The 15119-nt window shown below is 45.9% G+C and overlaps 1 protein-coding gene across 1 annotated transcript; it reads left to right on the top strand.

Moving 5' to 3' along the window:
• Nucleotides 1-137: 137 nt before the first annotated feature.
• LOC135823483 (uncharacterized) lies at nucleotides 138-8740 on the top strand. The gene is made up of 4 exons (XM_065336329.1): nucleotides 138-420; nucleotides 5746-5810; nucleotides 6778-6978; nucleotides 7625-8740. Exons 2-4 carry the CDS (start codon nucleotides 5804-5806, stop codon nucleotides 8269-8271), a joined length of 855 nt encoding a protein of 284 aa, XP_065192401.1. The 5' UTR covers nucleotides 138-420; nucleotides 5746-5803; the 3' UTR covers nucleotides 8272-8740.
• Nucleotides 8741-15119: the final 6379 nt, after the last annotated feature.

Here is a 15119-nt window from a genome sequence, read left to right as displayed (position 1 = left end):
AGTGCTAGTACTACTAGTACATAATAGTAGCACAATGGAGTAGGTCTACTACCATTACCAGTACAGGCAGTAGATCTACCGCGCGATCATGTGAGTTGGACTCGATCGATTGCACAAGTCTGAAACATTTTTTACCAACACTTTCTGCCCGTCAGTGATCAGAGAGGCAGCTCCAGCGATTCGCTGAATAGTCAAAGTCTCATCAAAGGCTCAGAAAGAGAGAGGGAGAGCTCAGAATGCTGGCTCCCACCTAAGTTTTCAGCCAAAGAAATTAGTTAGTTTGTTCAAAAACCTGTAAGGGATAATATTTCTTTAGCGACACTTGAGTATTGGCAATAGCTGTGGCGATATCCGTCTGGCTTTGGATGCTGAAACTTGACAGCCAAGATTGAGGAACACCAACGACGACTGATCGATTAGGTAAGAGGTTTGAACACAATGAAACTATGTCTTTGCTTCCGAACTAAACGCTCTAAAAACCAACGCGCGTGTAGTTCTTTTTGTGTCTTCTGAAGTTCTGTCACTAGCGGTCTGTCGAATCACCCTCCTGACTCTAAACTGCAGTCCCAAACTGTCTCAGGATGACAGTAAAGCTGTCCATACCCTGTCGAGGCGTGTTATTATGCCCAGAATAGGCTGCTGGTGCGAGTGAAAAACAAACTTTTTTCTGTGATTAGAAATGTAGGAGAGAGGCTTTGAGTGTGCACAACTCTGGAACTGGTTGCTTTCATGCTGTACTATGCGCAGTAAAAAAAAACTCTAGGTCTGAGCGTGGTAATGTATGATAGAAGAGACGTTAAGAGAGCATGTCTGAGAATACCAAAGTATGTGTGCAAGTGGATCTCTCCGATTTCGCTCAAGATTTGCAGGTAGGTTCCCTTAGGGGTGTGGATTGATTGTGCAAAGCCCTTGAAGCAAATTCTGAAGGGAACCTTGAAATTTGGATACCCCTCAGAAATGGCCGAAATATCACATTATTTATGGGTCTAGAAACGAGTCACGCCACAGCGTATACGAACAAGCTATGAACAAAACTCCATCAAGCCAACATTGCCTCACCTTAGAAGAGTTCCTGGAGCAGTACCGCTCAGCCACGCCAGGATCCCAGAAGACGAGGTCGATCACCCCCTGACGCCACAAATGATCGTCTTGAAAATAGCCAATTTATAAAGCGGTGGCAAAACAGCCAGCTACGTCCTCAATTGGCCAGAACTATACTCCGGCAGATAGTAGAACACCTCTTCTAGCGCTGAGGACATGTCCCCCATCTTCCTTTTGGGGTTTTCTTGAAATAAACTTTTTTGAATTTTTCCACTCGACCATGCTGAAATACGGCCAAAGTCATACCTGCAGGAAAGCTCGCCCCCTCCGCGACGTCTCCTCAGCAATTTCTACTCCAACACTACTCCCAAGGCCGCAGAACAAAGTGTATTGTTGCCTCTGACAAGGAAAAGCAGCGGTGATCACTTGTCACTCCAAACGACAAGCTTCTCCTTGCGCCACCAATAATATTTTGTGCGACTGTTGATGCAAAAGTGACTGAAGGCATGAGCGCAGTTTTTGAATTTTATTGCAAGATGCACGATGAGATCGCATGCTCTGTGACGTAGGATAACGCTTCCTGGATCACGACACTCGGCCATCGATCGCGAACGTGACTGGAACGCTACTCGGAACAGACCATGATGGAAGAGGTAAGATGAGCTGTATTTCCTGCTTGATCTACTGAGAAACCTCACAAACTGTCCTAGGAGTGTTGCAATGGCAGCAAGCCATTGAAATATGCCCCGTACAGCATGGAGAGTTATTCATCTTTCACACTTACCTCCTGCAATCCCGAACATAGTCCAACGGTAAAAGTCCCTTGTTTTCATGTCGATGCTCGACAAAAGCTGCTAGCTCGGTCGCTTTGTGTTGACTGGCACGCGAGCAGCACTGGCTGCACGAACTTGTCGCGTGAACTGCGTGAGAGATCTCTTACGTCATAAAGAATGTGATTTCATCACCATTTCACTGGTCTTCGACCTACATGGTCAGGGGAAGTCCCGGTTCGTAGGCCTACAACACGGTCAGCGTGTTCTTGAGCGCAGTAACAACACAAGTGTGATCACTTCCAGACCAACGGGCGTTCAAGGCGAGTAACAAGCGCACTTGACGAAGGTGACTCTGAAATCTGGTGAGCCATGATCCACGCAACTTGGCATTCTTGCGTCACAAGGCACGTGATTTCACTGTGCCTCTTGTAGTAAAATTCAAGAATTGCGCTCATGCCTTCAGTCACTTTTGCATCAACAGTCGCACAAAAATTATTGGTGGCGCAAGGAGAAGCTTGTCGTTTGGAGTGACAAGTGATCACCACTGCTTTTCCTTGTCAGAGGCAACAATACGCTTTGTTCTGCGGCCTTGGGAGTAGTGTTGGAGTAGAAATTGCTGAGGAGACGTCGCGGAGGGGCGAGCTTTTGCCGCGCAGGTATGACTTTGGCCGTATTCCAGCATGGTCGAGTGGAAAAATTCAAAAACATTTATTTCAAGAAAACGCCAAAAGGAAGATGGGAGACATGTCCTCAGCGCTAGAAGAGGTGTTCTACTATCTGCCGGTGTATAGTTCTGGCCAATTGAGGACGTAGCTGGCTGTTTTGCCACCGCTTGTAAATTGGCTATTTTCAAGACGATCATTTGTGGCGTCGGGGGGTGATGGACCTCGTCTTCTGGGATCCTGGCGTGGCTAAGCGGTACTGCTCCAGGAACTCTTCTAAGGTGAGGCAATGTTGGCTTGATGGAGTTTTGTTCATAGCTTGTTCGTATACGCTGTGGCGTGACTCGTTTCTAGACCCATAAATAATGTGATATTTCGGCCATTTCTGGGGGGGTATCCAAATTTCAAGGTTCCCTTCAGAAACTTTTTCAAGGGCTTTGCACAATCAATCCACACCCCAAAGGGAACCTACCTGCAAATTTTGAGCGAAATCGGAGAGATCCACTTGCACACATACTTTGGTATTCTCAGACATGCTCTCTTAAGATGCACGTTATTTCCGTCGTGACGCGCAATTTCACAACAAATTTGGTGTAAAACTGCAAATTTCGACGTGAGCTGCAGGTCACTCGCATTGTTTTCCGACGCGCCAGCCAAACAGAGCGAGCTGAGCTTTCGCGTCACGTCAGAAATAACGTGCATCTTTACCTCTCTATTGTATTTATTTAGAGTGGCAAGCAGATCAGCCAAATTGCCTAGTGACAATGGCACTACTGTAGAAAAGCGAATGAAGAGGAGATGAAAAAAGACAGAAGTACAAAAGATTAAAAGAATTACAAAAGACCGGCATGGCGGAAGGAAATGGCCCAGTTCTAACATCAGTAATGGTTCAGGCCGCACTGCAAGCAGCAACAAGAACACATAGCCAGCAATCGCATGTCATCACGTACATTGAAAATCAACATAATTTTGCGAATCGACCTTTTTTTCAGCATCACTTTTCAACGAGGACGAAGCAAAGTCGGCCGAACGAAGCCTAGAGGAAGAAAATCACCCTCTCCACTTCACCATCACGATACTGACATAGATACGAGATGAAACAACTAAAAAATCCACAAGAAAACTGTACGACCATCATCGCGCTGACTTTGGTCTGACTTTGGGCTGAGAATTTCTATCACGATCAAAAATGTACGAGGAGCACTCAAAAATCAGCCACAGACGTACCTTTATCGCTCTCTACTCCTTTTTCAAGACACAAAAGTCGACTCTCCACTTTCAAACCAGGAACCAGACATACCAGTGGTCCTTTTCAGCTGCTCCACGAGCGCAGGAAATGTTCACCAAGGGGCGCAGAGCAGCATCCATTCCAGAAAAAGAGCTAAAATACGAGTGAGACTGCATGCCTGAGTACATGAGTACATGTATGAGTACATGCAGAAAATAGTCAATTTCAGCGTTTCTGCTCCAAACAGCAACTAGCTTCGACTAGAAACAAAGATTACACCAAAGGATCAAACAACAACCATTATTTTTCTGCAGTTTTTTTGCAGATAGCTTCCTTGTGCTTGGCCCAGCACGCCAAAAATCACACCTCGGAGGAGTACAAAAATTACAACTCTCAGATGTCCTCGATTCCTGGCCATGAGTCGGTATATGAGGCAATAATACTGGATGATAATAGGATACTGATAGATAATGGTTGGTAATAGGGGGGGGGGGGGGCTAGATTGCTGCCAGTAGTCGGCAATTGAAGGCCTTCAGCTTGTCGAGTCATCGTGTTTCAGCGGTAAGTGCGTTCCAGAGGAGAACACCGTTGAAGCTGATGTCTGAAATTTCCCCGGCTGCCAACTAATTGGGTCGGCTTTGGATACTGCGACTTCTGATTTTCAGTATTTTGCATATTTTTCGTACTGCCAATGTGTGTGCATGATACTGTCGTGTGCATTTCTTGTGTAGCGATTTTTTGGACACTCACAGGCGCTAGGCATATGCGTTGCTGTTTTCGCAAGTACAAAAACATGTGTGATTTGCACCACGATTTGATTTTGTGTAGTCGTAGCACAGAATACACTTGCCTTGGCAGACGGATTATCATCACTCAACTTGCACTTTTCATGATTCTACGTAGCTGACCGATCCCCGTCCATTTTCCGTAGTGCGGATGAAGGAGTGATTTTCCGTGCAAAAACAGAAAATACAAAAGGTTGGCAGCACTAAATGTCGATTTGACGCTGCAGGTAATCTTGTGGATTGGATATAGCCCTGTTTGTTTCTTTGAGCAGCTGTTTGTTTTACGCAACGAAGGGGTCACGGGTATGTTTGTTTTACGACAAAAATATTGAAAGTGTTAACATGGCAAGGTCGACGTTTTCACAGATTTTAGCTGAAAAAATGTGTCTTCTTCCTGGAGGAAGTAAGTTCACTGCCTACTCCACAATTAGGCCATGTTAAAAATTATATTTGATTCTCAAGTACGCGCGCACCGATTTTTGGCGGCGCACCGATTTTTGGCGGCGCACCGATGATTTTTTTATTTCTATGCATGCATATGCGCACATAAAAACGGTCAATGCGAAAGGCGTGAATCAGGGAGTAGTAAAATACCGGTATTTTTCTACTCCCTGGCATGAATAATGAAATAATTATAATAACCTGTGACGTACAAATGTGTGACCCTAACTTTGGAAATAAAAAAATGTGGGAAATAAAATAAAAAATCGCTTGCTCGCACCGATTTTCACAGGCTCATGACCTGAGAATCAAATTTATTTTTTACCATGGCCTTATATCAGAACTTCAAAGGCCCCCATAAGAAATTCATTTTTAACGATAGCTCATATATGTAGCCCGCATGGGGCGCGGAGGGCACGTGCCCCCCCCCCCCTCCTAAAAATGTGGACCTAGGTTCAGCATGCACATAATGACCATGAATGACATGCACCTGCCATCCTACACATATGCGGCCGTGCACCCCCCCCCCCCCCCCTCTAAAAGTGAGACCAGCTACGTGCCTGGAAACTCAATATCCAACTTCTTCGGATAGTAGAACTCCACGACTGTTCTTTCTGTACACAATATATGTTGCACAATAGCCTGAGTGACAGAAAAAGGTAACTCATAGTATTTTTTGCACCTGTGTTCACCTTCAACTACCATGCCAGGTTATAGAAGAACCCGGATTTGTGTTGAGATGTAGCAAGAAACTATTTATTCAGGGGCTGCTGTTTCCAGTGGTTGATAAGGAATGTTTCTCTCTTCTGTTTCAGCTTCCAGAATCGTGTAGCCTTTCCAAGACATTGCTTTGTTGCAGAGATATTCAAAGTCATGTCTCGTAAGTTATAATCTGTGCGCTTGTGTACTTAGAACGGGGCAATAGATCTATGGATTGCAGTCGAGCCGTTATCGTTAATTAGAGTACGAAACACCCGAGAGTGTACAACGCCACCATCACTGCTGACCCGACAATACTTCCAGTCGACGTCAATTTAATAATGCAACAGCGGTGTGAACGTATGATCAGCTATATCCCAGACAACTGTAGGACCAAACCCTGCTTGATCCTGCACCTACCTGTGCGAGGGAACTCATGTGCTGTGATGATAGATAGTACAAACACCACAAATCGGTTGATGAGGAGAATTTTAAAATCGATGACAACTTTAAATAAACCCTGTCTGGACCGTGCTGCATGTGGGAGTTGCACAGTCTTCGGATTATGAACTATTGCTCTTAGGAGAAGTGCCACACATGACCGTGTTTTACAACGCGGACAAATATGTTCTGTTTCAGCTGACAACTGTCCCCATGCACCCAAACAGCGTCAACTAGTGCTAATCAAAGAATTCAGTGTTAAGAATCGGTTAATGCCAGGCGTAGAAAAAAGAGCGCTATAGACCAGTGCGTGCCATGCAGTCCTTCGTCTTTGAGCGCCTGTCCACAGGGCACTGACGTAGCAAACAGTGATGGGAGTGGAACACCCCCTGTTGTGTTTGGCCTACAAGCCAAGCAGGAGTCCATTGCGGGACAAGACAAGGACTGAATGTATTTACAACGAACATGTGTGTATAATGCAAATGAGAGACAGACAGTACGGAGAAAGACAATACGACGACAAACACTATACACCCCCCACCCACACACACACACATGATGTCTTTGGTAGTGGACGTCAAGTTGAAAATGAAAGTCTATATGCTCGCAAAATGAGCATGATCTACTATACCCGCTTGTCTTTGTGTACCGTTCTCAGCATCCTTTTGTAAAACTGATGTTTGCTCCTGTTCAATTTTCATGTACAGACTTTAATCACGGAGGCGTACATCATGGTGGTATCCACCATGGAGGCGCGCATCACGGAGGTATCCACCATGGAGGCTTACATCACGGTGGTATCCACCATGGAGGCGCGCATCACGGAAGAGTTAACTTCTATCACAATCGGAGTGGCAATCGTGGCGGGGCCATCACTGGAGTCCAGGGTGCGGCAGGTGCTGGAAGTGGTACGTGTTATATTCCTGTTGTGATCCTTGAACAGCCAATTTTCTGGTCCATGCAATGTTGTTCACTGAGTAATCCACCCATTGTTACGTAAGTTCAGTGTGGTTCGAAACAAGAAAACTGCTCTGAACACATTTTTCCTTATACATGTACATATCACATTTATCTCTCTGCCGTGTTAGTTTCTATTGTAGTTCTGCATCATGACAGAAGACTGGTCACTGCACAACTTGTCTTCTCAGTGCCGATAATAAATATCAAGAGTGTACAGTCAACTTCGCTTATAACGACACTCGGCGGGGCATCAGAAAAGTGCCCTTATTCGCGAAGTGCCGTTATACCCGAAGTCTCATTATACATGTCACAGTTGGATGGGACTTTGCTCTGGGCATGAAAATTATGTCGTTATTCGCGAGTTGTCGTTATATCCGCAGTTGTTATTAGCAAAGTTGACTGTAGTTTATCTGGGGTCAGTAGTAGTCAGTACTATTGAGCATGGGCATGGACATTCAGAAATGTGTGTTTGTGTGTGTGTGTGTGTGTGTGTGTATGTGTGTGTGCGTGTGTGTACGTGTGCACACGCGCATGTACGTGTATGCAAACAAATGTGTACGCTTGCGCGCACGTGTGTGTGGTCTGCTTCCGCAGCTGTCGGCGCAATAGTCATGTTCATGTTCGCCTTCTTCCTGTTCTTCGTCGGCGTGATCAACCTGGCGCTTGGTATCTCTCTGAGTGTAACTGCACAACTGGTGGCTGGCTGTATTGTGCTCTGTATATCCATTGGACTGTGTATTGGTGGCACGCTGGCGTTTAAGAAAGCGAAGAGCATTTCCAATGGAATTACGGGAACAACAGTAACGGTGGAGGCTAGTGCATCCGGTGCCGCTCCAGTGGTCGAGGCTGTACCGTCCGTAGCTGTTCCGCTCGACCAGCAATACCCAGCACCACCACAGGCAGCAGATGCTAATCCCGCCTATCCTCCAGCGGGCACAGCAAGCACAGCCTATCCAGTCGCAAGTGCTGTTGACCCTGCCGCCGCATCCGCACCACCAGCATACCCTCCAGCTGCCGGTACTCCCAACTATGCCTCCCAGCCGACTGCTTCAGCCCCGACGTCAGCTGCCAATCCGCCATACCCAGTCCAAACCCCGGCATACCCAGTCCAAACTCCGGCATACCCAGTCCAGACCACGGCATACCCAGTCCAGACCACGGCATACCCAGTGGATCAACCAGCTGCTGCCGGTGTCAGCGGGGACCTGCCTAGCTATGATGCAGTAACTGGCAAGGACTGAAAATCCTTTGAGCAATGGCAGCACACAGTCAAACGTCTCTCTACCAACGTAGCCATGTTTCATCATACCTTGTACACGGTTCTCGGGGAATTATGGTTGCCTTGAGTCTTGCCAGCCTTCGCTCTTCACACATTGTGTATCCCTTTGAAAAGAGAATACCCGATTATACTTCAGTGGTATGGTTTTTTCAGCCCTGGCGCAGATCTTTATTCGTGGTCATTTGTCCGTTTTCTTCCATCTCTTTTCTACTAGTTCTTATGGTTGAAGTAGACCTTACATTTCTCACCTTACTATAGTGTGCATTGTTCTACAGTACATAGTGGAAGCGCCAGACCAAGTTAAGAGTTACTAGTCATTATGAATCTGGATTCGCACACAACAATTATTATGACTGTATCACCGACCTATGCGACATACTTTTAGCTGTCACCAATTGCCTGTTTCAATAACAAGTTGTATTTTTACCAGATGTTTGAGATTTAGGACAAGTTTTGTACTACAATAATTATTATAACTTCTTTGTCCACCAACATTGGAAGCATTATAAAAAAAACATAGCACTGGGCTTCTCGAGTAGGAATTATATTTTCTTGTTTGAAGTGGTCTGTTCGAATCTGTATTGTGCCTCGCCCTTAAAAGCGTTATATGACTGCATTGGGATACAAAATTGATCTATTTCATTCCTTGGTGCTCACCGCTTTAAGGCGCTACCCGAATCCCTTCATCATACCCCCAATTCATTTCGCCAGTAGCTTAACAAATCCATTCACCTTGGCCACCCGGTAAGAAGACCTTATGGTCTGTTGGAAATGCCCCAGTAAGATAAAAAGATACAAAAAATACTGTGTCCTGAGATTAAATACTGTCTTAGTTGTAGTTGTCCTCTTGGCCTACTAGTAGCTTATTAGAGTGGTCGCCTTTACGTATAGGATACATTCCATTGTTACGGGGTGCGAAAGAGCTCTCGGCCATTGAAGCAAATGTTGAGTCACCTCCACCATAACACTGCGCTCTTTAGCCGACTAGACTAGGTGTCGGCGGATAATGCTCGGTAATATGGGATATAATGCTCTCAGTAATGCTCCACAAAAGGCCATATAATGCTCCAAATAATGCTGATAATGCTCCGCCGGATGGAATATAAACACCTGAACCTTGCGGTATTGGGCTAAGAAAAACGCTATAATATTGCACCCATGCTATGAGAAACACATAATACAATATCAGGTAAACATGTACGCTAGGTACAAACACAATTATTGAGGCGGCACAAAGAGGATACGCCAAAAGGACTCCTTGACCAGCTTCTGCCTCTGAGTTTCCCTCTCCAAACGGGACTTTCCTTGTTTATGTCTCGCGGTAGCAATATGGGATATGATTATATATACTCTTCTTCCCTGACAATGTTGTATGGCATGCCAGGCACACTAACTTGCCACAGTCGCTTTTGAGCGGCTCATCTGGGAACTCCCGCACCCGTGTTTCGGCACTGATGGCCACTTCAGTGCGTCGAGGCTGTCCATGAGCTACTCGCGTCCTTTTAGAAACATTTTCAGACTTGGTAATAGCAGTTTTCTGAAAAGACCGCTTCCTCGCTATCGCGGCAGGATGTGCAGTTTCCAACTCGACGACGTCACTATCATCAGAGGACTCCGCCAAAAGCTCAACTGGAGCAAGCCCAGCTTCCTCCACGGCATCGCGGCGAGTCAGCCATCACCGTTGGCTGCTAGTTAGCAGGTCTTACACAATGGTCAATGTCCGTTGAAAGTCCAGCGTTACCCTTCGACAAAGACAAAGTCATGGACTCTTGCTTCAATGAAGAATTTTTTTGTAACATTGTGAACGGTAATCGGGTAAGGTCTGGAATATGTGCGTGTGCGCACCTCCACCGTTCCATGCTAGCTCACGTAATCATTTGTTTCGTTGGTTCGGCATTGTTACCATGTTACCTGGATCTTCAAAAAGTAAGTACACAGTACTCCATGATCCATGGTAGATCTACTCAGTAGTGTTGTTAGTTGCTGGCCGAAGATAGACTTCCGGGACCGGAAGTTGCTGCGAGAGTTTCCACACTGTCTGTGCTGGACAGTAGCTGGGCCTGGCACTGCGTGCCACGATCTGTTTGGTACCATGCATGATGACTGATGTGTACGGACGTCGGTGGTCTATCGCTTGTAGTAATACATCGCGTATAGTAATAAATGTTGCCAATCAAAGACCAACGCTATAGCCGGTGCGAATCTGTACTTGACGAATTGACGATGTGTGTAGATCTACTATGTAGTCATGTAGAACGTCGTATTGCCATTTTTGGCCTCGTAATGCTTTATAATGCTCGTAATGCTCCAGGTGGTGTATAATGCTCGATATAATGCCGGGATTATCCGCCAACACCTACCCTCCTGCACACAACCATCACCACTGTGAGGACACTTCCGTAGACATTCCATGGAAAAGAAAATGAAAAGCATGGAAAAGAAAAAGGACCAAAGAACTACAATTTTGTTCTATAAATGACTATATTCTCCTTGACTTTCCATCCGAGTTCATAAATAATTCCATGGCTGAGTTTCTACTTTTTATAGGGAATAAAAACCTGTACAAAACCGGGGGCGTCGCCGATAAGCCGGACGCTCAATTCAAGGGACCTTCAAAACGTGGTCTCTGTTACCATGTGGTCTACTTATCCAGGATCATTTGACTGGAAATAACATCCCTTGATCATGAGTTTGTCAATGATTCCCTCCCTTTCTTTACCCATTGTGCAAACTCAAGCTGGACAAAAATCTATTTCATTCCTTGGTGCTGACCAAATACCTTCGCACAAATCATGTCCGATTCATTTCGCCAGGAACTTTACACATTCATTCATCTTGGGCCCGGCACCCTGTAAGAAGACCTTAGGGCCTGTTGGGAATGCCCAAGTAATATTTTTAGTAATGAAATACAATACAATAAAAAATACAAATCAGTTTCTTTGATCTTCTAGCATACCATGTACTACAGATGGTCGCATTATCCGAATATTAGTACTAGCAGTCACCTTTCGTTGCTTCCAGGTTTTACAGAACACATGTATAGCCCATTATTTCCCATGCTCACTAGGCACCAGCGGATTATGCCGGCATAATTTGGTGGTGGAGGGGGGGGGGGGGTGCAATTTTGTCACAGCAAAGGGTCCATCTCGAGATGGCTTGTCCTTCGGGTAACAGTACTGCTGCAGTAGCCACCGAGGCTGCAGAGGCTGCAGGCTTGCTTTCCACTAGACATTTTAGAAGTATATGCACATGTAGATCATGAATTTCATAATTCTAGGATACAAAGACTTCATGATCAGCTCTTGGTGCCAGTTTTTCTATAATTGGCGCTGAAATGAGCAAGGCCAGAAAAGACAGTGATAAAGTAACCAAGGTATACGTTCCGGAGAACAGCGCTGGGTAACGCGAAGCTGTCAAAATAGAAGGCGGAACATTTCAGCGCCCGGAATCGGTGTGCGACTGACAGCGGTGCAGATACATGTATAGCAGGTGCCGGTGAGAGTGTGCGAGTGCGGTTTCGGGCGCGCTGGATGTTTACCAAAGTACACACAAGGGAAACAGTGGGGCTGGTACCCAACTGTTTTCCCTGTGTAGTTGTTACTTGTGCCCCACTCTTTCCCATGTGTTCACTTTAATATTTTCTTGGCTCACTCTCTGAGTTATTACCACCAATAATTCAGATCGCTATTCAGTCCAAGTTTGTTCAAAGGTCAAACCTCCATGAATTGTGAGGGATAGATTTCAGCAGCGACTCTTAGCATTGTTGGCATTTGCTGCGACGATATCCATCGGGCTTTGGACGGTGACGGCTAGGATTGTTGACCACCAATGACGACTTATCGGCTAGGTAAGACGTTTGAACACTAGGATAGGACTCGGATGGAGAGCCAAGGTGAAATTTATAGAAAATAAAAGGACCAAAGAACTACAAGTAAGTTACGCGATAATGTCCACTGACACCACCAGTTACTTGACGATCACCTCACGCGATAAAATTGCACGACCCTGACCAACGGTACTGACGTTCTACAAATAACTGCCAGTCAGCTGTATGTAGCACGTCTTGGATGCGCACTCCAACAGCCTTCCAAATTGGAAGGTTCTAAGTTCTAGGAACAAAAAAGGGTTGAAGGTTATCGCATGCGACGCTAAAGGCAGATACGAAGCCAGATGGCAAGCCAGATGCAGAGGAGCTGCATGCACCAGCTTGGGTATGTAGCCTTTTGTAGGTCATGACGGCTACACATAGTCTTGCCCAGAGTCAGAGTTGAAATAACATCAAGTTAGTAACTGGTGTTGTTAGTGGGCATTATAGAGTAACTTGTAGATCTTTGGTCATTTTTAGAGTTTTTCAGTGGAATTGTCATGGCGATGATGACGTCCGATCAGATCGACCATCTCCACGTACTACGTGACATAGCTATTCCAAAATCTTCGGAACTAATCCACCTTCCCATCGGATGAGGTTGTGGAGTTTCGAGGAGTTTCGAGGTGATTCGTTTTTCGGAAGAGGCCAATACGGCCACCTCTTCAGAAAAACGAAACTCCTCGAAAAGTCAAAGAGTGACCATTCGAACGCGCCCTAATTATGCAAGGCGACTCTACTACGCATAGACTGGTAGACATGAAACATAAGAACGACCCAGGGACTGGGTACAAGGCTAAACCCCAGGTTCTTCAGCAATCGACAGTACTGCAGTCAACTTGAATTATCCAATAAGTAAAATATCAAGGCTGTACTGCATCTACGAGTTACATTATTTTGTACTGTCAGCTCTATCGAGCGTGAATAGTCAGGAATGCATGCATGCATGACTCCATGAGTGTGTGTGTGTATGTGTGTGTGTGTGTGTGTGTGTGTGTGTGTGTGTGTGTGTGTGTGTGTGTGTGTGTGTGTGGTTTGTTTGTCTGTGCGGGTGTGTGTGTGTGTGTTGTGTGTGTGCATGTGCGCGCGTGTGTGTCCGTGTATGCAAACAAATGTGTTGCCACTGCGTGCGCTCTGCTTTTGTAGTTCGTGTCGCAAGTTACGTGGCAACGTTCACCGCCTTTTAAATGTGCTTCGCTGGCCGCGGTGATCACCCTTGGTATTGGTATTGTACTGGGATTGAATGCACCTCTGGTGGCTGGGTGTGTATTACTCTGTATCTACATTGCACTGTGTATTGGTGTACCATTTGCACTATGCTTCAAACGCATGATGAGCGTTTCCAATGAAACTACGGCTGCGACAGCAACGGTGGAGGCGAATGCATCCGGTGCTGCCCCAGTACCCAAGGTCGTACCGCCCGTAGCTGTGCCACCTGACCAGCCAGGACCACCTCCGGCAGCAGCTTTTAATCCAGCCTATCCTCCAGCGGGCGCAGCAGGTGCACAGTATCCAGTCGAAAGTGCTGCTGACCCTGCCGTAGCGTCCGCGCCACCAGCACACCCTCCAGCTAAGCTTACCAGCTAAGTCTCTGAGCCCACTGCTGCGAGGCCGCCATCAGCCGCCAATCCGGTCCAGACCCCGGCACACCCAGTCCAGACCCCGGCATACCCAGCCCAGACACGAGCATACCCAGTGAATCAGCAAGCTGTTGCCGGTGTCAGCGGGGACCTACATGCACATGCACATGCACATGTACCCATGTACCATGTACCATGTACCCATGTACCATTGTAGCTATGATGCAATAACTGGCGAGAATGGAATTGGAAATTGCTCTAAACCGTCGTTTTACACAGTCAATTCTCTCGCGTCCTGCGTAGCCACGTTTCGTAAGACATAGTGTACATCATACACGAACCTTGACGAATTATTGTCACCTTGCGTTTTGCCAGCCTTTAGCCTGTAGTCCTGCACGCATCGTGTATTGCTGGACAAAGAGAATTGGGTTTTCTCAGGGCCTGGCGCACATCTTTATGCGTGGTCACATGTACGTTTTCTTGCATTTTTCAACTAATTCTTATGGTTAGACTGTACACTGGACACCCTTCTAGAGAGCATTGTACTGCAGTGCATGGTATGCATGATCAATCATTTACCTTCCATGATGTAGGACGATAACATGACCTTCTTTACTCCAACAGCTTTTTTGCCACGTAAGGGTATACCTTGTATAGCTTATAATTATGAACTAGATTCCTGTTTCTCACCATAATTCCTGTTTCTTTTGTTGTTTTTCTCACTTCATCTAGTTTTGGTTTGCCACTCTTTTTTGTTCCTTTTCATCTCCTTATGATCGTTTTTCGGGCCTCTTTGTAGTTGAGCCACCGAAGTAAAAATTAATAAGTTTCAATACAAAACAATGGTGGAAGCGCCAGACTGAATTCAGGTTTGTTTGTTTGTATTTAGTTTGATTCGCAAATTCAAACGGGCATAGAACCCAATAACATGAAAGCGAATATGAAAAATTATAATGAGAATGAGAATTTAAATGCTTAGATCTTCAGCATAGAGTCAGCGGTACATCAGAGGGAGATCGGGTACAACAGAAAGAAAACAGAAAAAACAGAAGATTTCGCTTGTCTTCAGCATCTACAGGGCACAGGTATAGGGGATTAGCCCCATCCCTCACACAAACAAGTCAACAAAGAGGCATCTTTGGATTGAGGAGTGCTGGTTTCGAAACAACTGGTTTGAAGCTCAAAGTAGAGCTGGTGTTAGCTCAGAGCAGAGCTGGTGTTAGCTCAAAGTAGAGCTGCGGTTAGCTCAAAGTAGAGCTGCGGTTAGCTCAAAGTAGAGCTGCTGTTAGCTCAAAGTAGAGCTGCGATTAGCTCAAAGTAGAGCTGCTGTTAGCTCAAAGTAGAGCTGCTGTTAGCTCAAAGTAG

The sequence above is a fragment of the Sycon ciliatum genome, chromosome 8 (assembly GCF_964019385.1).
Source record: "Sycon ciliatum chromosome 8, ocSycCili1.1, whole genome shotgun sequence".
Lineage (NCBI taxonomy): Eukaryota > Metazoa > Porifera > Calcarea > Leucosolenida > Sycettidae > Sycon > Sycon ciliatum.
This window is presented reverse-complemented; position numbering and strand designations above follow the sequence as displayed.

Excerpts from the sequence above, each read along its gene's own strand:
- LOC135823483 (XM_065336329.1), top strand. Across the intron at positions 6,979-7,624 it reads TGCGGCAGGTGCTGGAAGTG|CTGTCGGCGCAATAGTCATG; the intron begins GTACGTGTTATA and ends CTGCTTCCGCAG.